The following is a 26,910-nucleotide window of genomic DNA, read 5'->3' as shown; positions in this document are numbered from 1 at the left end:
TGCTGATATTTAAATTTAGAATATTTCAAGCTCTATTACAAGTGTTTATATTTTACTGCTGTAGTTTTTGCACAGTTTGGGTTTCAGCACAACATCAATTTAAAGTGAAATGAATTTTTTTTTCTCCGGTCCAGGATGTGATGAGATTTTTTAATACGGCCCTTTTACTGGTTGAGTTTAACAGCCCTGCTCTAAACTGTGAGTTTGTTCTCTGTTGAACGTTTAATCGAGTTTAATCTGCTGACGTCCCTAAACACCGGAGCCACTGAAGTTCCGCAGAAGCCCACCTCGGTCCTGGCCCATGGCTGACTGGTTCATGGAAGAATGAAGGATTCCATCTGACTGAACGCTGGAAGGTCTGGGGGGCATCTGGTTTCCTGAGGAACAGAGAGACAAAAACACTTGTTAAACAACAAAGGACATCCTGCAGACCCACCTGAGCCTTAATACTCACAGAGCTAACCTGAATATCTGCATTAAAAACACAAACTAATTCAGAAAGCAGCGGCCAGAGTGTCACAGGAGTAAAAGGAGGAACTTTTTAAGTGTCGACCCAAACAATCATAACTCGACCCAAACAGTACCAGATGTGTCAGTAGTGTCTGTTTCAGTGACAATTTAGCTCATTTTGAGCTCAGAAACTCAGCCAGTACAGACTACATACAACCTTTTTGAAAAGGGTTCCATATAGCACCAAACAGGGTTCTTCGGTTGTAACAAGCTTGACATCATAACAGTAGAAGAACCCTTTTGGGTGCTTTTCCATTAATCTGAAAAACCCATTCACAATGAAACAAACCCTTTAATCATGCAAAGGGTTCCTTGATTGTTCATGGTTCCTAATAGAACCAATTTCTTTACTAAAGAACCCTTAAAGAACCATCATTAAGAGCGTAGAATAAACATGGACTCACCTGGTACAGCGGCAGGTGAGAGGGGTCCGGTGCGAGAGGGCGTGGTACCGGCAGGCGAGCCGACGGGTGAGGGGGAGGGGCCTCGGATGCCCGGCATGTGGGGGGAGGTGTGGGGGGAGAAGGGCGACTGAGCCGGGTTGCTCTGCTCTCCCTGACTGCTGGACACGCCCGGACTCAGAGCGCCCTCGGTACCCGTCGGGAGGTCATCGATAGAGCCCAGATCCTGAGAGAGAGAGAGAGAGAGAGAGAGAGAGAGAGAGAGAGAGAGAGAGAGAGAGAGAGAGAGAGAGAGAGATTTCATTAAAAAAATTAATTTAAATGAATCTTAAGAGATATCTACATGAACGTCTGAGTACACTGAGAACACAGACATCGCGATTATACTGCCACTTAAGACCGGACGATATGGGTAAAGTATCTAATTGTGATTTTTCTTACCGATATTTCATTTATATTATAATAATTATAATACAATTATTTTATATAGTATGATTACAATATAATTTTTAAATAATTTTTCTTACCGGTATTACATTTTTTATAATTATTGTAGATGATCTAATATAATATATATTACAATAAAAGTATGTTCTATAATATTACAACATATTATTATTATTATTATTATTAATAATAATAATAATAATAATAATAAACAACGACAACAACAACAACAACAATATTGAGGTCCAGGCCAAGTTACTTAGCTTAAGGCTTACTTATCATGCCAGACTGCCAGTTAGTCGTGGTTGTGATGTCACTGCACATGTTTTTTGGCTGCTTCTGATTGGTCTAACTCACCTACACGCTCTGATATTAGGCTATGTTCCTCACTTAAGACAGCATTGATAACATATAAAAATAACTAATTAAAATTGCAGCTCTTGCGATTTGAAAATTGCTCTCTTTTAAACTGCGAATGCGTTATAAAGCCGATGAATCTGTCAGCCCTACTGCCACATAACGCAACCGTGACACGTCTTTTAAAATATATTTAGAACACATTAGTAACTCAATAATGCGACCTGGTTAAAGACCAGCGTTATTCCCGATCAGACTGGACATTCCGGAGTCGGAGTGGTGTCGATATCGTGAAAACTGTGGGACGAGTTAGCGGAATAATAACAGTGCTGAGCACTGCACTAAAAATGGAGACATGAATAAAAAATACAACCCAAAAACACCCCACAGTCCAGTGAGTCAGCAAAGCACTGCTTAACTAACACTACTGAGTACAAAATTAATATTAATAATCAGTACAAACATAAATATAAAAATAATCAGCTGCCCTCAAGATTTACACTCCTTAAAATCGGTATCGGTCACATTGTTGTATCGTTCGGCCCTCAAGTCTCCACTGCCCTGTTTCCCTTCAGTTCAGACTCGTTCATTAATCTGAAAAACAGGCCTGAGCTAAACGAGCAGCAGGTCCACTCGGTCAAACCACGCCGAAATCAATCTGTCTGGAGCTCGTTACACTCACCCCCCAAACCACACCCCCCCTCGTGTTTACACGCCGGGCCGTCCTCACGTGTCGCCCATGTGTTCAGCTCAGATCTGTGAGCTCGTCTGCCAGCCGGATCAGAGCGAGGACGAGAGAAAAGGGAGAGTGGAAGGGAGGAGGAGGAGGAGGAGGAGGAGGAGGAGGAAAACACACAGGCTGGACGGCGTCCAACTTTCCCCGCAGAACTCTCGCTCCGGCAGGCTGGCGGCGGCCCCGAACTCGGCGGTTTTGCACTTGAAACGGCGCCCGCTGCTATTTTTGGGCTGTGACCTGACTGAGGAACCCCAGAGGGAGAGACAGGAGGAGGACGCTGATTCAGCCTCGCGCTCTCACTGCCGGCTCTCCGAGCGCTCCTCTGACCCGGGAGAGCACTGACGGAGGGAAAGACCACGGCCCGAGTGTTGCCCCTTGGAGCTGAGTTACAGGGTAGTGGTTGAAATCTTCCTCTGAAATGGGACCCTCAAATAAACAGAGCATCGCTTCATTAACAGCTACCAGCTCTGCTCTGTAGGCGACCCTGCCAGTCTGCAGTGACAGCAGAGGAGGGTAAAGTTCAGCTCCTCACTGCTGGGCTTTAGTTACATTTAGGGATCATATGATCTTCAAAGAGGGGGGCAATTATTTATCACCCACCCCTAATTCTTCAGTGATATGAAGCTGAAGTCAGATATTCACCAGATTCTTGTTCAAATTTCCCGTTCCACCTTAAATGGAGCAGCAGTTACGCTTCAGGCGTCAGAACTGCTGGACTATTTAAGGTGGAATGGGAAAGTTAGCTAGCTAGCTACCAAGACATTAACATACTACTAGTGATTTTTTATGCTTGTTATGAAGAAAACGACCAAAATACACCGAAACATCATTAAACTAAGATAAAACGATGGTTTAAAACAGTCTTTACTTTTAATGTAAGTTAATAAAGAGAGATTTTATTTTGGACCATTTCTATTGGTGCACTCACCATGAAACGTGTGTATCAGTGTGAAAAGCAAAAAACAAACTGAATTCGACATTCAGTTCAGATTTCAGACGCTTTCATATGTGGTACTGAAAACCGATACGTATCCGATGAGAGGCAGTGCATCGTCTGAACAGCCGGATCGGAATTCAGGCGTCTTTTACGTTAATCCAACGCGACCGTCGTCATAATTGTGCGATGCTGAGACCTCATGAACATCTGGGCTGACGGTTCTGTCACTCATCCAAACCGCTCTGTGTTTGGACACACTGTGTCCACTCACTGTCCACTCTATTGGACACTCCTACCTCGTCAGTCCACCTTGTAGATGTAAAGTCACGGACGATAGCTCATCTGCTGCTGCACAGTTTGTGTTGGTCATCCTCTAGTCCTTCATCAGTGCTCACAGGACGCTGCCCACAGGACGCTGTTGGCTGGATATTTTTGGTTGGTGGACTATTCTCAGTCCAGCAGCGACACTGAGGGGTTTAAAAACTCCAGCAGCACTGCTGTGTCTGATCCACTCAGACCAGCACAACACACTAACATACCATCGTCAGTGTTACTGCAGTGCTGAGAATGATCCATCACCCAAATAGTACCTGCTCTGTGAGGGTCCATGGGGGTCCTGACCACTGAAGAACAGGGTAAAAGGGGGCTAACAAAGTATCAGAGAAACAGATGGACTACAGTCTGTAACTGTAGAACTACAAAGTGCACCTATATAGTAAGTGGAGCTGATAAAATGGACTATGAGCACAGAAACAAGGAGGTGGTCAGAATGTTATGCCCGGTGTAAAAGACAGCGTTAACGACCTAATTTGGTCCACTTTTTTACCTGCTGTGTGAACAAAGCCAGTATGAACCTGTTAGAACAGATCAGTTAACTAGGAGCCCAGTTTACTGATGTGTGGCTGCTGCTTTAACCTGCATGACCTTAAATGAACTCCTGAGCAGAGGATGTGAAAAGGCTCCAGTTCTCTACGTTACTCAATAAAGACACAGAAGAAATAAAAGATAAGCGTGAAGATTCAACTGCAGGTGCTGCTGCTGCTCCTGTATCACCTCAGCCAGTCTGGGTTGTATAAACTAATAAAGAAATAAAAAAAAATAATAAAAATTCACCACTAATGATGATCCATTTAGCTCTGAGTTCCAGAGCTCCTGCAGAACCTCCTGTCTCTCTCTCTCTCTCTCTCTCTCTCTCTCTCTCTCTCTCTCTCTCTCTCTCTCTCTCTCTCTCTCTCTCACACACACGATCACAAGACTGATCATCTGACCACAGACTGGAGACCAGAGTTTAACCCTCACAGGCCCGTCCGACCCCACAACCCAGCAGGCCAGAGGTCACCACACAGGTCAGGAGCACTGACCACGAGACTGGAGCATGGGACCTAGCAATACCTAATTAGTTCTGATAACAGGATCAATCATTTTTAGATCTAAACCACAATTTAGAGGACAAGGAGCGCAATTTTCAAACCGCTTTATTACAGCCTACATCACCAACAACGGCATCTTCATCTTTAACCTGATGACACTGAGTTGAAGAGCTGCCTGTGGAAGAACTGGACCAATCAGAAACACCCATGTGCTGTGACATCACAACCACAGCGTTCAAGCCTCAAACCAGAGGAAGAGGCGGAGGAAAACCACCCAGCCTGGACGTTTATTTATAGAAAACACTCACGATTTCAATCGCAGCCACAACATTACAATAAAACTTAGATTAAATATGTTCTCCAAACAGCTCAGCTCTGATTTACACCCAGATCAAAACATCTCAAAACCCCCCCGGCCCACCTGGTCACGCCCTCCACAGCAGAGCGGTGCTGAACACATTAAATACTGTGACATTTCCCAGATAGATCAAGAGTTTGGGATGAAATTTGAAGCTAATTTAAGATAATTCTGCATTAATAAAGTTATCCCCCATAACTCAGTGTGTGAGGTGTAATCAGAGAGATTCAGAGAGGTTTGGTGTGAAATGGTTCAGATGTCTTTACAGTGGTGCTGATAGGAACCAGGGGTCGCCATGACTACAACACAGATATAGACATTTTATTTACTATCCAGAACCACCAGTGAACCTACACGAGTCTTCTGAGTTTATATGGAATGTTGATGATGGAAAATAGTGGACAATCTGAAATAATCAGTTTTCTTTGGGGACTATTTTGCCTCACAGCGCCCTGCATGTATCCCTCCACCATGAATGGAGTTTAAGTTCTCTAAACTATCATAAAACAGTGTCTCAGTCATCAGGCAGTGAATTCATAACCATTTCATGTAGGAACTTTCTGTGAGGAGCTTTTAGAGGTGGACGTCTGGTTCCTATCACCACCACAGTGGACAGTTCTGACTGTAGAACAGAGCATTTCACACCAAACCACTCTGAACTGACTCTGATTACATCTAAAGCATAAATTATGAATAATCAGTGGATTATTCTCTTGTAATGGCCTTGCTGAGCGCTGCTGCTCCACGCTAAAAGACTGTCCTATAAATCTGAGTTTGTCCTCATTCTGAGTTCATTTTATTCTATTTTCTTAATATTTTATTGTTTAATTGTTTATATTTCTATTTATTTACTATTATTACCATTTAAATTAAACAAACACTTCAACTGACTTTTCATTTTTGCTTTTACTGTTTTACATACATGAAGTTTTAGTTAATTTATTGATTTTTTCTTCCTCTTTTTAAGCGTTGTTCAGATTGATGGAGAATGTGCTGTAGATGGTTCTATATAGAACCTTTTAGAAAAGCGTTCTGTTATTATTGCAGGCTTGACATCTTACACTCTTAAAGATAGTTCTTTATGGGTTCTTTATTGAAGGGGTTCTATATAGAACCATGAACACTAACTCTCTGCATGCATAAAGGGTTCTTTGCACAGTGAAAGGGTTCTGCAGATTGGTGGAGAACGTGCTGTAGAGTGTTCCATGTAGAATCTTTTTAATAGAACCTTATTACAACATATTCTTCATCAAACCTTCACCCTGCAAAGAACTCTTTAAGCATGCAAAGGGTTCTCTGAGTGTTCATGGATCTATATAGAACCACTTTCCTTACTAAAGAACCCTTGAAGAACCATGTTTAAGAGTGTACACATTATGAATGCTTATAAATATGTATCCCATATCTGACACTGAATATCGCAGCGCAGCTCTGATACTGATACAGACGATGTATCGTCCAGCTCTCTCTCTCCCTCTCTCTCTCTATCAGGGTCTCTCTCCCGTCGCTGCGCTCCAGTCATCGATTTGCTGAATCTGCTGACCGCACACGCTGAGGCGGCGAACTCGGCTCCCGCTCTGCCCATCGCATTCACCAATACTGACCACTCATCAGAGATGACCGCTCCATTGTCCACACACACACAGCCACATCAACAGAATTACAGCCGCCGCACACAGAACCGCAAACCCACTCCACTCCAGCAGCGCCGCTCAGACGGACACTCCGCCGTACATTCAGAGAAAACAGGACAAAAACCTTCAAACTGGATAATTACTGACCCTCGTTAGTACAGTTTAAAACACACCTCAGACAAAAACAGGTGTTTAAACGCTTAAAGCCGCCTTCAAATCCTGCTTTTAATTCAAATCTTATTTTACTGGTCTAGTTTTTCATCCCCGTTCTGTTTTACTGTATATTATTTTATTCTTTCTTATATTTTAATGTTTAACTTTCATATTTCTATGCATTAATTACTATTATTACCATTTTATTAAAAACACATTTCAACTATTCAATTTTTGCTTTCACTGCTTTAAATACATGATTTTGAGGAGATATTTCATTTCTTTTTGAGGCACCTTGAGCTGCATTTTTATATATGAGGTTCTATATAAATAAAGTTATTATTTTTTATTAATATAGAAATTCATACAGTTACAAGTCATTAGGTACATTTCTAGCTTTAGAAAGCACTCGTCTTCTTCCAGCCTATTTCCATAATAATAATAATAATAATAATAATAATAATAAATTTAACCCTCCTGTTATCTCGAAAATTGACTCACATCTCTATCCCTGGGGTCAATTTGATCCCTGACCTTTAAACCTACAGAAACTAAAAACTTGCTACCCAACATTGTGTTTCAGGTACTTTGTTACTTCACAAATAAAATGATTTATTTAGAGACGTTAAACACCGAAGGGGATCAGAAGACCCCAAAGATAACAGCAGGGCTAATAATAACACATTTATATAGCGCACTGGGCCGCAACAACTCAAGGTTCGTTACAGAAAATAAACAAAATTAATTCATAAAATGAGCCTAAAAGGAAAAGAGATAAAGATCCAGAATTTATCAGAGACCCTGGAAGCTCCACCTGTAATCGGACTCAATACAGGAACACCAGATACAGAGCTTCAGCCAAGACAACCCAAAACAACAAATAAACAAATTAAAAATCCAAACTCTCCCACATCAAACGTGTTCTAGACTCATGTTGGGATCAGACACAAATTCTAATTTTGAGTTTTACCTTATTCCATCACAATATATCCCACTCCACTATATTCCACTCCATTATATTCCAGTACACTGTATTCCACTTTACTCTAGTCCATTCCACTACATTAAATTAGTCCATATACCCTCATTCCACTACATTCCACTCCATTCCACTTTACTCTAGTCCATTCCACTATATTCCACTCCATTCCACTCCATTCCACTTTACTCTAGTCCATTCCACTATATTCCACTCCATTCCACTACATTCCATTCCACTTTACTCTAGTCCATTCCACTACATTCCACTCCATTCCACTTTACTCTAGTCCATTCCACTATATTCCACTCCATTCCACTCCATTCCACTTTACTCTAGTCCATCCCCACTATATTCCACTCCATTCCACTTTACTCTAGTCCATTCCACTACATTCCACTCCATTCCACTTTACTCTAGTCCATTCCACTATATTCCACTCCATTCCACTACATTCCACTCCATTCCACTTTACTCTAGTCCATTCCACTATATTCCACTCCATTCCATACCATGCCATTCCATTCCGCTTTACTGCAGTCCATTCCAGTCTACTATACACTCCAACAAAGGTAGCTCTCCAAGGGTTCTTTAGTGAAGACAATGGTTCTACATAGAACCATGAACACTCAAGGAACCATTTGCATACTTAAATGGTTCTCTGAATGATGAAATGGTTCTGCAGATTGATGGAGAATGTGTTTATGGTTCTATACAGAACCCTGTTGAAAATAGTTCTTTATAGCACCAAAAAGGGTTCTGCTGTTACTACAATGTCAAGTTCACAACAACAGAAGAAACTTTCGGTGCAATATAGAATGATTAAGCATGCAAAAAGTCCTTTGAGTGTTCATGGTTCTATGCAGAACCACCGTCTTTGCTGAAGAACCTTGAAGAGCCGTCTTTCAGAGTGTATTTGATTCCACCTCAGTCTGTTCCACACTGACCAGTAGGCTGTACAGAACTGTGAGGTTGTTTGTCTGTTATTGCTTTGAGTGTGTAATTAGGAGGTGACACACACACACACACACACACACACACACACACACACAACACACACACACACACACACACACACACAGTGGTGAAACTGGATCTGTGTGTGTGTGTGTGTGTGTGTGTGTGTGTGTGTGTGTGTGTGTGTGTGTGTGTGTGTGTGTGTGTGATCCAGGGTTCAGTGTGCAGTCAGACTCTCCACATGACCCAGCTCTCTCTCTCTCTGGTTTATGATCCACTCCCTCGCCCTGTTTCCTGTCTCAGATATCCCCCCAAACAACGACACCACTCACACTCATTCATCCTGAGCTGAAAGCGAGATGTTGAGGAAACCCAAAAAACCCACACACACACTGCTGCGTCTCTGAGGTCGTCATGGCAACAACTATGAGGCTCCACGTGCGTTGACACATTTAGCATGAAGGAGAAACACACACACACACACTAACCCCACCCCTCCCATCCCCCCGCCTGGCTGAGTATTGCTGAGGTCACGGTGCAGTCAGACTACAAAGAGCAGCCAACCACGGGCCCCCGCCCTCTCACTACCCGCCTCCCTCTCTCATTCTTCAGTTAATCTCTCTCTCTCGCTCTCTCATTCTTTAGTTAATGTTGCTCTCTCGCTCTCTCTCTCTGAGGAGGCCTCCGGGACACAGTGTGTACACTCAGACTCACACACTGCTATCACACACTCACACTGACGTGTATGTGAAAGACAGAAACACACACACACACACACACACACACACTCACACACACTCTCACACACACACACACACACTCACACACACACTCACACACTCACTCACACACACACACACACACACACACACTCTCACTCTCACACACACACACTCACTCACTCACACACTCACACACACTCTCACACTCTCACACACACACACACACACACACACACTCACTCACTCACTCACACACTCACTCACAGACACACAGACACACACTCACTCTCACACACACACACACACACACACACACTCACACACTCTCACACTCTCACACTCTCGCAGATCTGCTTTATACATGCTCAAAATCACACACGTCCCGTACGCGTTATATATGTCCCACATGCATTATGTTTAAGGGCCTATATGTAATATGTCCCACATGCATTATATTCAAGGGCCTATAGGAAATATGTCCCGTATGTCAAATAATATAGAAATACAGAAAAAAGTGGAGGTGCATATTTGACAGTGCCAGTATGTACCATAACCTATTAGTCTATTCAACTAACAAATTATGCCACAATACAATAAGCCTTTTTTCATCATATCGTCATTACTTGTAGACACTGACCAACTGCATGTTTCATTATAAAGAGAGCAAAATTAGTCTTGTTTAACTGTATTTAGTGCCAAATATTGAATAAAAATCACTGTGTTCAGTTTTGATAGTATTTTTTTTAAATGTAGCTCTACTGGCTCTTTTTCCTCTGTTCCAGCTAATCAGACATCTGAAAAAATAAATAATAATAGTAATGTGTATAGTCAAAAATTAAAAAAAAAAAAAGCTTCTCAATGTTCAATTTTTGCCGTATCACCCACATTTATGCATATATATTTACTTTACATATCTAATAAACATGGTTTTAAACTTAGGTCTAATATTAATCTCAGGTACCAAACAGAAACGGTTCGACTATCAAAAAAAATATACAGTTTTCATCAAAAGCACTTCAGAAAGTCAGGACTGTTTTGCTGCTTTCTGAAACTGCAGGTCAGTCCGTTTCTCTGTTTTCCTACATCGGGGCAAAAAATATTAGGACGAAAACAAATAGGCACTCAAAGCTACACGCGCACACGCACACGCACACGCACACGCACACGCCTCTGGGCCGCTGAGATTCCGTCCACAAACATCCATAACAAAACAGTAACCACAGAACCCGCATTCCTCTCAGCTCAGAGAGACCCAGAGCCCTCAGTCTCACAGCAGCGGCGATCAGCTCACTGTCTCAGGATCAACGCTAACTAATCCAAACATCTCGTCACCAAATTACACTCACTGGAGCGTCAGAGGCGGCACCACACCACCCTGAATGACTCGGTTTACTTCTAAACCAGTGATTTATGCAGAAATTTTTCAAATTGGTGGAGTTCCCCTTAAACAACAAATACAGTAACATCATTTGTTTGTTGTTCAAACAGGCTAAATGAATTCATGAAGGCTGCGGAGAAGGTCTGCACTTCCATGCATGCACTTTACAGAGACTTGCAAACAAAACAAACAGCATTCCAATGTAGCACATATACATTATATACATTATACAGAGAATAAAATCAACACAGGAAAGGAAAAAATAACACCTCAGCCGACCTACATTAGAGAAACATGAGGAAATCCGGTCTGGCTCACTACAACTGCACTTCACCCGTACAGCCACCGGAACAGAGAGATTCTGGGGCCCTAAGGGTCCCCACTGAGGGTCCAGCATGGCCAGGCCACTCGGGTCAACTCTGAGCAGCGTACAGGAGCACAGATATCCCTTCTACAGAGAGAAATAAGGGAGATGCAGAGCAAAACTCAACCATGAGGGGGCACTCCCATTCCACAGAGCTGGTGAGGCTGTGAAAGAGAAGGAGAGGGAGAGAGATACATACAGAGAGAGAGAAGGTGAAAGAGAAGTAGAGGGTTCTGCCTCAAACAGCAGCCACTACAGAGGGTCCGAGTGCAGCATCACTAGTACAGCCTACAGCCCCCTAAAGTCAACAGACCCTCTACAGCACCTATACAAGCTCCTACGGTGCCCTATAGTCCTCCAACAGCCACCAGCGCCGTACAGTCCTCTAACAGCCTCATACAGTGCCCTACAGTCCCCTTACAGCCTCATACAGTGCCCTACAGTCCCCCTACAGCCTCATACAGTGCCCTACAGTCCCCTTACAGCCTCATACAGTGCCCTACAGTCGCCTTACAGCCTCATACAGTGCCCTACAGTCCCCTTACAGCCTCATACAGTGCCCTACAGTCCCCTTACAGCCTCATACAGTCCCCTTACAGCCTCATACAGTGCCCTACAGTCCCCTTACAGTGTCCTACAGTCCCCTTACAGCCTCATACAGTGACTTACAGTCCCCTTACAGCCTCATACAGTGCCCTACAGCCTCATACAGTGCCCTACAGTCCCCTTACAGCCTTATACAGTGCCCTACAGCCCCCTTACAGCCTCATGTAGTGCCCTACAGTCCCCCTACAGCCTCATACAGTGCCCTACAGTCCCCCTACAGCCTCATACAGTGCCCTACAGTCCCCCTACAGCCTCATACAGTGCCCTACAGCCCCCTACAGCCTCATACAGTGCCCTACAGTCCCCTTACAGCCTCATACAGTGCCCTACAGTCCACCTACAGCCTCATACAGTGCCCTACAGCCCCCCTACAGCCAAATACAGGGCCGTACAGTCCCCCTACAGCCTTCCCACAACCTCATACACTGCCCTACAGTCCCCCTACAGCCTCATACAGTGCCCTATAGTCCTCCTACAGCCTCATACAGTGCCCTACAGGCCCCCTACAGCCTCATACAGCGCCCTACAGTCCCCTTACAGCCTCATACAGTGCCCTACAGGCCCCCTACAGCCTCATACAGCGCCCTACAGTCCCCTTACAGCCTCATACAGTGCCCTACAGGCCCCCTACAGCCTCATACAGTGCCCTATAGTCCTCCTACAGCCTCATACAGTGCCCTACAGGCCCCCTAGCCTCATACAGCGCCCTACAGTCCTCCTACAGCCTCAACAGTGCCCTACAGTCCCCCTACAGCCTTCTCACAACCTCATACACTGCCCTACAGTCCCCCTACAGCCTCATACAGTGCCCTATAGTCCTCTACAGCTCATACAGTGCCCTACAGGCCCCCTACAGCCTCATGCAGTGCCCTACAGTCCCCCTACAGCCTCATACAGTGCCCTACAGTCGCCCTACAGCCTCATACAGCGCCCTACAGTCCCCCTACAGCCTCATACAGTGCCCTACAGTCGCCCTACAGCCTCATACAGTGCCCTACAGGCCCCCTACAGCCTCATACAGTGCCCTATAGTCCTCCTACAGCCTCATACAGTGCCCTACAGGCCCCCTACAGCCTCATACAGCGCCCTACAGTCCTCCTACAGCCTCAAACAGTGCCCTACAGTCCCCCTACAGCCTTCTCACAACCTCATACACTGCCCTACAGTCCCCCTACAGCCTCATACAGTGCCCTATAGTCCTCCTACAGCCTCATACAGTGCCCTACAGGCCCCCTACAGCCTCATGCAGTGCCCTACAGTCCCCCTACAGCCTCATACAGTGCCCTACAGTCCCCCTACAGCCTCATACAGTGCCCTACAGTCGCCCTACAGCCTCATACAGCGCCCTACAGTCCCCCTACAGCCTCATACAGAAGAGAAGGGAAGGCTGGGGGTGGGGCGCCTGACTGAAAGAGGGGGAAAACGTCCTGTCTGCCTCCTCTCCTCTCCTCCAGAGCAACGCCCCTCCTCCTCCGACAGATACACTAACTGCTCCTACACTGACAGGAGCGCCGAGCACTGATCAGACTGAGGGACACAATTACAGAAAGTGTAGTTTTTTAGAGAGAGGAAAAATAAAGGAGTGAAGAAAAAAAATCAGCTGAGAGGAAAGGAGGGAGAAATGGGCGTGCAAGAGAAGCCTAGAATAGAGAGAGAGAGAGAGAGAGGGAGAGAGAGAGAGGGAGGCAGTGCTGCAGTAAAACACAAGCCTGGTGTGGCGCAGTCCGCTCAGCCAGCAGAAACAGAGGGGGGGGAGGGGCATAGAAAACAGAGTGGGTGTGAGAGCGAGCGAGCGAGAGAGAGAGAGAGAGAGAGAGGGGAGAAACAACAGAACAAGAGCACAGAGGGAGAATGAGCAGCATTTACTGTTAAAAAAAAAAAAACCCTAACGAACTAAATTTTAAATTTCCTGTTTCGCTCCTTCCATTCCATTAATTACACTGATATAGAGAGAGAGCGAGAGAGAGAGAGAGAGAGAGAGAGATGGGCCCCTGAACCTGAATAAGGCATGCACACACACAGGAAGCACAGGCCCCAGAATAGCAACAGGAAGCACGCCCCAGAACCTGAATACTGCAATACCACAGACTCGCAAACCAACACAGCCGAGCGCAGCAGAGAGAGAGAGAGAGAGAAAGAAAGAAAGAGAGAGAGAGAGAGAGAGAAAGAAAGAAAGAGAGAGAGAGAGAGAGAGAAGAAAGAAGAGAGAGAGAGAGAGAGAGAGAGAAAGAAAGAGGGTCACTATGCACCTTTATACTTTACATATAGTCCTGAAAAACAAACCTTGAACGTTTCATATGTTTATATATTCATTATAAAAATGATGTCAAATGATTCAAACCATTAATCATGATTAATCGCACTGCTTGTGAAGTTAATCATGATTAATAATTGCTTTCTATAGATAACCACAATTAATCAGACTGTGTGTAGTTAATCGATGGATCAGCACTTTGATTTGCCAAATCAGTCACAATTTATCTATAGTTCTGTGCAGTTAATCGCAATTAATCGCTTTGTGCGTCTGCGATTAATCAATATTTTGTTATAACCAACTGAGATTAAATACATCAGTTTGTGTACGTTCTCACAATTAACCACAATGACTCGTTAAATCACAATTAATCTTATTTTTGTAGCTGTTCATGAGTAACGGCACTCAGGTTTGACTCTAAAGACAAATGCTGTTACATTCATTTCATCCATTTCTTCATATATCATCTGTATATATATACATAAAATACAGAAATAAAGGTACTAAACTGTCTCTGGGTCAGTTCCTCTCCTGTCACTGGGGTGGAACCCTCAGGCTCCATCTCAGTACCTTTAGTCAGGGAACATAACTGAACCATAATCCACTGAAATGATATGTTCTAAGCTGTACTGACTCCACACACCCCGTCTCGTCTCCAGGCTTTTATTTTACTGTTCTGTTTTAAAACATTCGGTTATGAAAAGGTACAAATACGAACTTTTCACCTGGAAAAACTTATTTAAGGTTCACAATCAGACTTTAAAACCACTGTTGGAGCTTTGAGGGAACACTTACACTGTTTGTACCTTGATGAATGAAAAATATACCTGAACAGAACCTTTATTACTAACTGTGTACATAGTCCATGAGTGTATGTATCATATACACAGTCGATGAGCAACGAAGAAGCGTAACCCCGGTTTACGACGACCACAGCCTTTTCACGGCATTTCATGCTGAGTCTTTATGTTTTGCACTAAATTATGTAGAGCAGTATCAATAAGAGTATGCATAAGTATCGGTATCAGTAAAATCCTAAAGATATCCATCCCTGCTTATATGTCGTAGGCCCTGCTGTGGCAGCCTTCGCTTGGTGGTTAGCAAGTGGAAAGTTTTTTCACAGGACTCTGGATGTGTCTACTGTACGAGAGAGAGAGAGACAGAGTGAACGAGATGTTAGACTAAGAGAGAACGAGTGTGATCAGCATGTGACGCTCCCCTCCCGCCCCGAAAACACTCATTACAGAGAGAGAGAGAGAGAGAGGGAGAGAGAGGGAGGAGAGAGAGAGGGAGAGAGAGAGGAGAGAGAGAGAGAGTAGAGAGAGAGGGAGGGGAGAGAGAGAGAGAGGGAGGGAGAGAGAGAGAGAGAGAGAGAGCGCCTGGGAGAAGGAGGAGGAGTATGGAACAGTCAGAATAAGAAAAAATTCAGTGATTATTTATTTATTTTTTATTATTCACTTGCGGAATTAATACAATCAGCATTATAGTGATTTGTGTTGGGGGTTAGGTGTTTTGCTCAAGGGCACTTCAGACACGTACTGTCGGCTCAGGGGATCAAACCGGAGACCTTCTGGTCAGAAGGCTGGCTCCCTAACCTCCAGCCCACGACTGCCCGGTGCACCGTTGCTGGAGGTACTGCAATACCAGGTCGATGTGTGGAGCGGATGGAGCAAGCCCCTCTCCCGTCTCCCTGTTCTAAAGATCAATGTAATATGTAGTCCTCGTAGAGGGCATATCAGATATTAAGCTGATAAGAACAGATACTACACTTGATCTCAGGCAAAGCGATGCTGGTTGTTGGTGGTTACAGACTCTGAAATCGCTCTAAATGTGTCTTTTTCTGACCCATGCAGGCGTTTAGACCTCCAGAGGTGCAGATCATACCCAACATACGCTCCGAGAAGAGCATCGTGATGGAATATATCACAATAACAGTAACATATCGCCGTATCGGCCGACTCTAGTCAGGCTGAGAGAAAGAATAAGAACAGAAAATCAGAATAAAGGATCCTTTATGCTCAACACTGAATACGGATACAGAAAGAACGTTCCGCCTGTACTCTGTGGTCACTTCGTCCATATTTGTGCACGTTCTCTGAAAGCTTATAGAAACGAAATCGAGCAGTACCACCAGAGACTGTAGGGGGCAGTGTGGTCAATAGATCAATTGAGATACAATCAATTACACCCTTAAAAATGATGGTCCTTCAAGATTCTTTAGTAAAGAAAATGAAGAACCCTTTAATCATGCAACGTGAAATCGTTCTTCAGATTGATGGAGAATGTGCTGTAGATGGTTCTATATAGAACCGTTTTGAAAAGGGTTCCATACAAGACCAAAAAGGGTTCTGCTATTGTTACGATGTCAGACTTGTTACAATAGAAGAACCATTTCTGGTACTATATAGAACCATTTACAACACATTTGCAATCAATCTGAAGAACCATTTCACGATGCACAGAACCCTTTAATCATGCACATGGTTCTTTGAGTGTTTATGGTTCTATTCAGAAACATTTTCTTTATTAAAGAACCCTTGAAGAACCATCATTTTAAGTGTAATGTAAGTGAAAAGAACTCTCACAGGCGGCGCCTCTTTCGTAGTTGGTACGGTATTTCGAGCTCCTCCACCGTCGCCATGTTCGTTGTTCTCAGACTCTGAACCGCCCCCTAGTGGACGTACTGGTCAGGGACTGCTACATCATTTAAAACAGACGTTTATTTTCGTACGTGAAGGGAGAATAAACGATCCTTAAGAGAGAAAAACGTATTTAAAACGGTCTAAAATAAGAATTTCATGCTATTTGTTGTGCTATGCAGCACTCTGTACAGCCCTCAACGCTCAGTTTAACAGAGTTCATGATTTTCTTTTTCATCTTTTCACTCAGTGGTTCTCTCACACAGGCATTACAGAACCACATCACAACTACTGGGAATCCCAGTGGTGTCACCCAGTCCTGACTGCTAGCCCAGCCACTGAGCTACAGGCTAATAAACACAATCAGTGAAACTCCTCTCAGTTGTCTAAATACAAACAAACAAAACAATGATTCTGTCTTTACTCAGCACTAAATGAACACCAGAGATGAGTTTGGACCCCATGTGTCAAAAACAAAGGCCCGCAGGCCAGATCAGGCCCACGACCCAATCCTATCCGGCCCACAAAAGCATTTCAGTTTTCTATTAATATTAACAGTATAAGGCTGCGTTCACACTACCAGACTGAAGCGGCACAAATCTGATTTTCTGCCCTAATGTGTCTCAGATCTGATGTTTTCAGGGCTGTGTGGACACAAATCTGATCTTTTCAAATCTGACCTGAGTCACTTTCGTATGTGGTCCTAGATCTGATACGTATCCGATTCGTGGCCATGTGACCTTAATGTGACGCTCAGATTCCTGTGCTTTCTCCACTGCGCCATCATTCAGCGTTACCATGGCAGCAGCGGCGAACAGAAGTTAAAGCCTGTAAACGGTGGAAAAGCAGCTCATCTCACCTTTTTCTCCTCCGTCTCGCTCTAATAATGAAGCTGAGAGCTGATCAGAGTTAATGATCTTCTCAGCGAAGCTCGTTCTGCTCGTTAGTTTGTGCTGATGATGAACGTGATTCATTCACGTGACGTTACTGAGTAGGATGAGCTCATGAGGGTCAGTTCAGGACGCCGATTCGTCACATTAATGACAGATTTGAGTCACTGACCTAAACGAGTGTGAACCATCGTGTCAGAGAGATCAGATTTGAGCAACGAGGCTTGTAATTTGAACATCTTCTGGGACAGCGGTGACACCTCAGTTCTACACAGTTCCACACCAGTCATATCACCAAACACACTAACTGCAGTTCAGCCAGTATAAACACTGAACGTAGCTCAGCAGCTCAGGAACTGAGCCCAAGTCTTAATGAACTTGCAGCAAAGACAGGAGTCCAGGTGTCCAGTTAAAGCAGGTAGGTAGGTGTAAAAGACTGAGCACCTGTTGACATTTAAATTTACAGCATTTCAAGTATTCGTGTAATATTCCAAGGTCTATTAGCAGTGTCTGTATTTTACTGCTGAAGTTTTTGTGTATTTTGAACAAACAATGGTCAGTTTATAGCATAATATTAATTAAAAATTAATAAAACAGTCGCTCCCTGGCCCACTGATTGGTTGAGATTTTTAAATACAGCCCATTTATTGGTGGAGTTTGACACCCCTGGTTTAGAGAGTCAGAGAAAAGGAACCAAACTGACGTAATCTAGAAACCACTGTGACTTTAGCTGTTAGCTCGTTGTGCTGACAAGTCATTTCTGTGATTTGAGTAATTTCTCTCTCTCTCTCTCCCCCTCTCTTCCCCTCTCTCTTCCTCGCTCTCTCTCTCTCTCTGCTGTAGTGATGATCTGAAGATAATTACTACAGTCACACACTTAGCAGTGATGTTAGCCATTTGACTTCCTTCTGCATTCACCTCCCACCTTCAACACACATCATCAGAAGGTCTAACTAGTGGGTGGAACTGGATACAACTAAATTGGGGAGAAAAATCTGGAAAAATCTGGAAAAAAACACTCATGAGCCCAGCAAAAAAGGGAAAACAGCTTGTTTCATTCTAGGCCCAAACTGTGGGGCTTTAAATGGGAGCGTAAAATCTCATCTGGGCATTTTTCACACATTCCCTGCCCCACAGGTCAAACACAAGGCCCGGGGCCAAGTCAGGCCCGTGGTACAGTCCTGTTCGGCCCCCAGAATGATTTTAATTCTCTGTTATTATTAGCCTGTTTCGCCCTGAGCTGCACTACAGTCCCCAGGATGCACTTCAGCAACCCCTTTTCCCCAACAATGATCTGTAGGCAGCAGTTACACAAAAAGAAAAGATGTCTGGTGTCCAGTTCAAACAGACAGTTAAGAAACACCTTAATTTATTTTTATTCAGAATTAGTTATGAATAAGTATTCAGTGCCTATTTTGCCGTTGTGGTTTGGGCATAGTTCGAATAGACAATCTGCCACGAACTGAACGGGCCAATGTTGAGTAAAAACGAAACGCAAACACAGCCCACGGATTGGCTGAGATTTTTTAATACGGCCCTTTTAGTGGTTGAGTTTGACACCCCTGTTTTTTAGCAGACATCAGAGAACAGAGAACACCAGTGGTTCCAAAACGCACTTAGTCATTCTTTTCTTCATAACTTTCATATTTCATAAGCTACATTCTAAAGGTGGGGGTCGTATGAGAGCTGTAACTGTCTTCTTTCCAGTCAAATAGATGGGTGATGTAATTTTAAACCCTTATAATAAAAGAAGCTGAACTCTCAATTTGTTTTTCTACTGAAAGTTGACAAATTTTTCCACAAACTGGATCTCAGATGGCGTCTCTTCAGTGATCTGCTCTGTAAAATACATTTTTTATAAAAAAAATACAAGGAGCATCTAAGACTTTAGGCTTTCAGGAATAAATTATAGCATTTATGATCATAAAACACATTTTCTGTTAATTTGAGGGAAACTTTTACAAAAAAAAACCCAAAATTTACATGTATTTTATGCCGTTACTGAATAATTTGGTTTAAGATTCGGGGATGTAAATTCAGATAGAAAAACCAAAACATAAGAGGTCAAAACACTGAATGAATGAATTCTACAGCACCTTTAATTTTGGCTGGAGCGTCCCTTTTAAAAAAGGCGAATGCTAAGACTGAGCGCAGAGGGAAGCTGAGGGGTCAGAGAAGCGGAGCTCGAAGTGACCGAAGTGTTTGAGGTGCAGCGGAGGGGCGGGAACGGGGCGGATTAGCGGCTCTGTGAGGAAAAAACGTACAAAAGCTCCCTCTGAGAGAGTGGAGGAGATTAGAGAACACTGAGGAGGAACCGTCCACGTTCTCACAGCACGCTGAGAGAGAACACTTCCAAACACCACACTCACACAAACAAAGGGGAGGATCTGATCTGATCTGATCCGATAGTTGGACGACAACATCCTGGATTAACAAGGTGAAAAAGAGAACTCAAAACTAATCTAAATGTGATCATCAATGATCATCAATACTCCATTTACATTCATGTCTCTGCTCCACCTTCTCTCCACCTCCTGATACGCCACAACCCCATGTTCACACCTGGTTGTTTCATGTCTTGAGCATCGGGATTGAGATTATTCACATGTAATGCAGGTGTGAACGCACCCATTTAAAACCGGTTTAAATCTCTCAAACCACTTCAGTGCGTTCAGACTGCATTTTTCAAATCAGATCTTTTGACATATCTACCCTGTTATCTTCAAGAGATCAGATTCGATTTGTGCGTCCAGACATCACCAGTCTAGCCGTGTGGGTTGCCGTGGTAACAAAGCAGGCGTCAGTAACTGCGTAGCTACGCTGATGCGGGTTTCAAACGCAGATGCAGCAGAGATGGAGGAGCTTCATCTCCCCTCCAAACTCCTCAGAATTTTTCTGCCGTCTCAAAAGTTAAAACATGTAAAACGAAGTGGTGCCACATTTTAAAAATACCATCAAAAACTATGAGCTTATTGATCATCATTAACATTTAATGCAGTGCAGTGTGTGAAATCAACTTTGCTCACTTTGTAATTAAACAAGCAGCTGGTCAGTTCAGTGTCCAACAAGAACTGGTCATATATACGATATGTAAGCTCATCTATAACAATGTGTGTGTTTACATGCACTCAATAACCCGGTCATAATCAGATTTCTGCAGTTATCTGATTATTCAAACGGTTGTGTAAACAGCACAATCTGATTTCTTAGATCGGAGTAAGGTCTTGAAATCTGATAAGAAATCAGATGAAGAGGCTGGATTTTAGCTCAGTAATCAGATTTCTCAGTGCTGTGAACTCTTACTCTGATTTCTTTCAGATTTCTCCGTCTGAGCATGTGCGGAAACAGGCTGTGGTACCGGAGCGACGCTGAAACCGAATACATGCTGGACGAAATGAAGGATTTAAATATTCTTCATCTTCTAGATGATGTGTGTTCATATGTTCAAGGCATGAAGGTTTGAGTTTTACATAATGTTTACGTCACGTCGTCTCTCTGAGTTTAATGGCTGGTTTTTCAAAGGGTTCATTGGTGAAGAAAATGGTTCTACGTAGAACCACGAACACTCAAAGGAGCCTGTGTATGATTAAGGGGTTCTTTGCATGGTGAAATGGTTCTTCAGATTAATGGAGAATGTGTTGTATTTAGTTCTGTACAGCACCAAAAAGGGTTCTGCTATTATTTCGATGCCAAGCTTGTAACAATAGCAGAACCCTTTATGGTGCTATACAGAACCACACAACACATTCTGCACTCTGAACAACCATTTCACCATGCAGAGAGCTATTTAAGCATGCAAATGGTTCTTTGAGTGTTCATAGTTGCATGTAGAACCATTCTCTTTAATAAAGAACCCTTGAAGAACCATCTTTTTAAAGACTGCATTATTCAAAGGGTACAAAAATCACAATAAATAATATTTAAATTCACACTGAATAACTTATTCTGCATATAAAAATTAATTCTAGTAAATCACTCCAAACTTTCGAACTGTAAATTTTACCAAAAAAAAAAATTTTATTTCTCAATTTTTATGTTTCCACTTCTGTACTTTATACTGTGTAAAAACTCCACGATGAATGAACCAATAGAAATTCTCCAGATCTGTTTGTAAACTAAAACTCGACATTAATTCACATTAAAAGTAAGGAATGTTTCTGCTGTCTCATTCTGGAGACACTAGTTTCCTTTGTACAGCTCCGAAATGTAACTTTAAAGCATTCTGATGATCATGAAATGATCACTCAGTGTACAGAAGAGTTTTTAAGTCATATAAAAGCAAAATAAATGAGTTTTCAGGTTTCTGACGGTGACTAAACGTCCACTTTGAGATCAGCTCCACTGAGGAAACGCCGAGCGCTCTGTAGAGAAACAAAGCAGGAGCTGCAGAGTCTGAAACACTCGTTCGTTTCCACGTGAAGCAAAAACAATCCAGGAACGAGCCGAGCCGGTCGAGCCGGTCTGAGCGCCCGGCGCGCCGTCGTTACCCGCCTGCACAGAGACTCGGCTTCTCCACTGTTAGACACTCACATGACTGGCTAACCTGCCTCTAAACCAGCGTGGAACACTTTTCAAACAACTTCTTGAGAAACACCTTTACCCTCTATTGCATGACGTTGCCTCTAGGCAACAAACCCAATTTCCTCACTTTACACCAACAATATACATATTTAATGACAACGACAGGGTCGGTAATAAAAGGAAGAGTTTGAATAAGTCAAATAAAATAAAAAGCATGTATTTGGTCAAAATGGTCTGTTCCACCCTTGAAACTGTGATGATATAAAGTTAGTTTATAGGGGTTTCTACAACCCTTTACAACAGCAACGGCAGCGTTTATTGTACTATTTACAGGAGCGTTTCATCCCCAAACCCCCCAAAAAAGTCTGTGCAAAGCTGATGATTGTCATACACAAAAACAGTCAATATCAGGATTCGGCGATCCCGTTAACCAACTTACACAGTTCCACAAGACTCTGCGGTCTCAAGTTCAGAAACCTGGCTGCTCACCACCTCGTCGGCCTGAGCAGCGGCGCAGGTCTGTGGCTAGCTCCCGCTGTGGAACCCTGTTTAGTGTCTGTTTGACAACTTTTTCCAAAAAGTCTCAAAAAAACAGAGAAAACAGCTCCAGGGGAGACGCTGGCCAACGCCAACACTTCTGTACTGCACCTACTGCACTAATGAGTGCACTTCTACTGGGATAAGCACTATGTTTACACACTATTTAGTGAGCTAGTATGAGGTTCGGGACGAGGCGCTAGTAACGCAGCCGTTTAGACATCAGCTTTCATTTGTTCAAATAAAACCGCTTTAAAAACTGAAATGTTCAAAACAAACAAACAACAAATGTGTTTTGTTGTCTTTGTTGGGTCGGTTATCTTATAAACCTCCACTGCGCTGCTGAGCGAACTCAAAGATGCCCACCGAAACGGCAACAGCTGCCCAACATCGGAAAACTACAAATATACACCTATCATTACTAAGGCCCAGTCCCATTTCACCCCTCGCCCCTACCACTCAGCCCTTAGCCCTCTGTTCTGCGTGTTCACGTCTAGGGGTAGGGTGTCCCGATTCTTGTTGAGATAGAGGGGGAGGGGGAAGTGTTAATTTGAACGAGAAGCTGGTGAATATCTGACTTCAGCTTCGTATCACTGAAGAATTAGAGGTGGGTGATAATAAATAATTGCCCCCCTCTTTGAAGATCATATGATGCCCTAAATGTAACTAAAGCCCAGCAGTGAGGAGCTGAACTTTACCCTCCTCTGCTGTCACTGCAGACTGGCAGGGTCTCCTACAGAGCAGCGCTGGTAGCTGTTAATGAAGTGATGCTCTTTTTATTTAAGGTCCCATTTCAGAGGGAAGATTTCAACCACTACCCTGTAACTCAGCTCCAAGGGGCAACACTCGAAAACAAGGGGTAGGGGTAAAATAAGAAATGGGACAGGGCCTTAAACATGTGTTTTGGATGTTCAATATATTTGATATTATCCTCTGATCAATGGGAAGAGCTGATTTACATTATCAGCTTGATACTGGAATTACAGCTGATAATTCGGTGCCCTATTTTTACCTGACACAGGTGGGCATTTCTGAATGGAGTGTAGATGATATCATGGTATTCTGGTACATACGACGTATCGTCCAGCTCTAAAGGTAACCAGGCTATAGCTGGCAGTGCGAGTCATTACACACCCTGCGTCAGATTAGCACCCGTCTCGGAGTCGGACTCCTGCGGCTCCGGGGAATTCCCAGGGAAAAAAAAAATAAATAACCCTGGCCTGCCTTGGCCGGAGAGAAATATATAAATAAATAAAAGAAATAAATAAAAGAAGAGGGAAGCACGTCCTGAGGGCATCCCCCACTGGCACAGGCACGCTCTCCGCTACACTCACTCGCTATTTCCCTCCTCTCTCTCTCTCTCTCTCTCTCTCTTTCTCACTCACTAATTAGATCATCTTCTGCACACTTTGACAGAGACAGTCATTTTGGTGATGCACAGTCAGAACTGGCTGCGTTCTGCTCCAAAAAACATGATCATCAATCAGCCAGGTCATTACTGTGATTAGTCTCGTTTACATGCAGCCCGATAATCCAGTTATAATCCGACTAATAGCTCAATCAGAGTAGAATACGTCCGTGTGTACACCCAGACGGAATAGGCCAGTCCAGCGGTCAGCAACATACGGCTCTTTTACTGTCCTGTTGTGGCTCCACAGCTGAATCAGATTAGTAGGTAAAAATAAAATAATCCTCCTTTACAGTAAAATAAAGCTCTGCTGGTCGTTCAACACAGTTTAACAATAAATGGTCTTAAACTCTGGAGTTAATGTAGAACTGCTGATTCACCCTTTAACCCTGAAGATCAGCGCAGACTGCTGGTCACCATAGCAACACAGACAACATCTCGCCTAGCTAGTAGCTAACGGAACGGCAAAGAGAGAGATTTAAGACGAACATCGATAATTTAGAGACGAATGGACTAATTAGTGTTTATAATCACTCCAGCTGGTTTCCTGATACGTTTAATCTGCAATGAGAAACTGAAACACTAAACAGTCACGAAGCTCCAGCTTCTTGTTCGAATTGTCCCGTTCCACCTTAAATGTTGCAGCAGTTACATTCTGGCACCCCAGGCACCATTTAAGGTGGAACGGGACAATTCGAACAAGAAGCTGGAGAATGAGAAGCGACTTCAGCCTCGTAAAAAGTCGAACATTGACAGACATTGCACAAGAAACTGTTCTACTTTTGTGGAAAGGTTTCCTGCTGGAGATGTGAGAAAAGCAGCTATAGCTGAGCTGAAGCTTAAAGCAGAACAAAGTAAATCTGTGTTTTTGTTTGTATAATATTTTTTAACCTATACTAGAACATCAGCACATACTGAGACAGATTTACAGCCAAGATAGTAAAACGTTACTTCAATAAAACGGACATAAAACGTCGTGGCTCTCAAGGTGGTTTGATTTTTGATGAAAGATAAAATGGCTCTTCTTAACATTTGGGCTGCGACCCCTGGGCTAGTCTGACTGAGGTCATTCCGAACACAGTGTCTGTCCAACTGAGGTGGGTAATCCTGTAAATGATCAATTAAATATAAGAATAATAGCCTGTAAACTCCTGCATCTGATTTCATTCCCAGTCAGAAAGTTTAAGGATGTTCTGCACATGTGCATCTGCGTCATAACAGAAGTTTATTCCAATCTCTCTATGAAAAGATGCCTGGCACACATCAGAGGTGGGTGATATCGCAAAATATACTGGAACACTTTGAGACGTTTTCATAGCACACAATGCTATGACAACACACCATGCGTTTTTTTAGACATCTGATCAGAGAAAAGAGCCAATAGAGCTACATTTAAAAAAATACTATCAAAAACTGAATTTTTATTCAGTATTTGTCACTAAATCCAGTTAAACTGACTAATTTTGCTCTCTTTATAATGAAACATGCAGGTGGTCAGCGTCTAAAAGCACTGACGATAAACACCATATGTTCAGGAAGGCATATTTGTATTGTGACATAATTTATCATGATAGCGATATATATCATGATATTGCCCAGCCCTAGTCTGTAGTAGCACATCATGTATTGACGAATGCTAAACCGTGAGGCGAACTGAACCGCAGCCCAGAAACCGACCCGAACTGTGACTGGATGAAGCCCGTCGAAAACAAAAACTTCAGCAATCCTGAAGTAACTGCCCACCTGGATGACCACACAGCGAGAGTCCCTGAGCTGGACTCCTAACACTTTATTCAGAGACATCTACACCACGATAACTCTGAGTGAGGAAGTCCTCGAGGAAGGGAGGTCATTTCTCTGAAGCAGCAGCTCTCAGAGACACCCAAAACGCTCACTGTTCAAACTCCCCACTCTGAGTCTCGGGTGGGGGTCTGGAAGGCTTACCGGCAGGCTGGAAGGCCGTCCCTGCAGGCTGTCCTCCGTACCGCTCTTACTGGAGGCCATGGGCTGGTTAGAGGAAGGAGCAGATGCTTGAGAACTGAAGGAGTCCTGGGACAGCTCCTGAGAGAGAGAGAGAGAGAGAGAGAGAGAGAGAGAGAGAGAGAGAGACCTGTAAGCAAAACAGTATCTAAGTATGTCTAATGTTGGTTATTTATCTTTACATTCGGGCCACAAATCTTTCATTTTTCTGCTGAATATTTCCATCTGATTTTAGATCTGCTTCTGGTTCTCCATCACGTCTATATATTCAGCTCAGACTGATGATCACGATGTTAAAGCAGAAACAGAGCGATATATATATATATATATATATATATATATATATATATATATATATATATATATATATATATATATATCGCTGTTGTCAGAAGAAAACCTTGTATCTCCATTTTTGACGTTTTTCAGTTTTTACATAATTTGAAAATCTCTGTTACCCTTTATATCATTTGTAAATTTCACAAAGTGAAAGTGTGTTTTTTCCTTCTCCTGTAAAGTTACCATTTTGGAGATACAAGGTTTTCTTCCAACAACAGTGATACAGAAATTCACTCATTGACTGGCGTTTTTGAATTATACTATGAATTACTATGAACTGAAGATATATAGAACTGGATTAGTGGTAAGCGTGTGCATCTGAACTATAAGGGATGTAAGTATTACAGTACTAACGGCAGAAGCTGTTGAAAAGACAACGTTTTTATTGGAATGTACAGCAAATGCTGGAGATGGTGCACATGAACTGTAAATG

General features: G+C 43.2%; 1 protein-coding gene and 1 pseudogene across 1 annotated transcript in view; both read right to left on the bottom strand.

Moving 5' to 3' along the window:
* arid1ab (AT rich interactive domain 1Ab (SWI-like)) overlaps positions 1-26,910 on the bottom strand; it is a 90,761-nt gene that overhangs the window by 28,567 nt on the left and 35,284 nt on the right. The window contains 3 exon segments of the mRNA XM_036562605.1: positions 288-377; positions 915-1,137; positions 26,103-26,219. Coding sequence (XP_036418498.1) covers positions 288-377; positions 915-1,137; positions 26,103-26,219 — 430 coding nt within the window.
* On the bottom strand, positions 15,774-15,952 carry LOC118802139 (annotated as a pseudogene).

This window comes from Colossoma macropomum, unplaced genomic scaffold (genome assembly GCF_904425465.1).
Source record: "Colossoma macropomum unplaced genomic scaffold, Colossoma_macropomum, whole genome shotgun sequence".
Taxonomy (NCBI): Eukaryota; Metazoa; Chordata; class Actinopteri; order Characiformes; family Serrasalmidae; genus Colossoma; species Colossoma macropomum.
The sequence above is the reverse complement of the archived record's forward strand: the minus strand, read 5'-3'. Positions and strand labels throughout refer to the sequence as shown.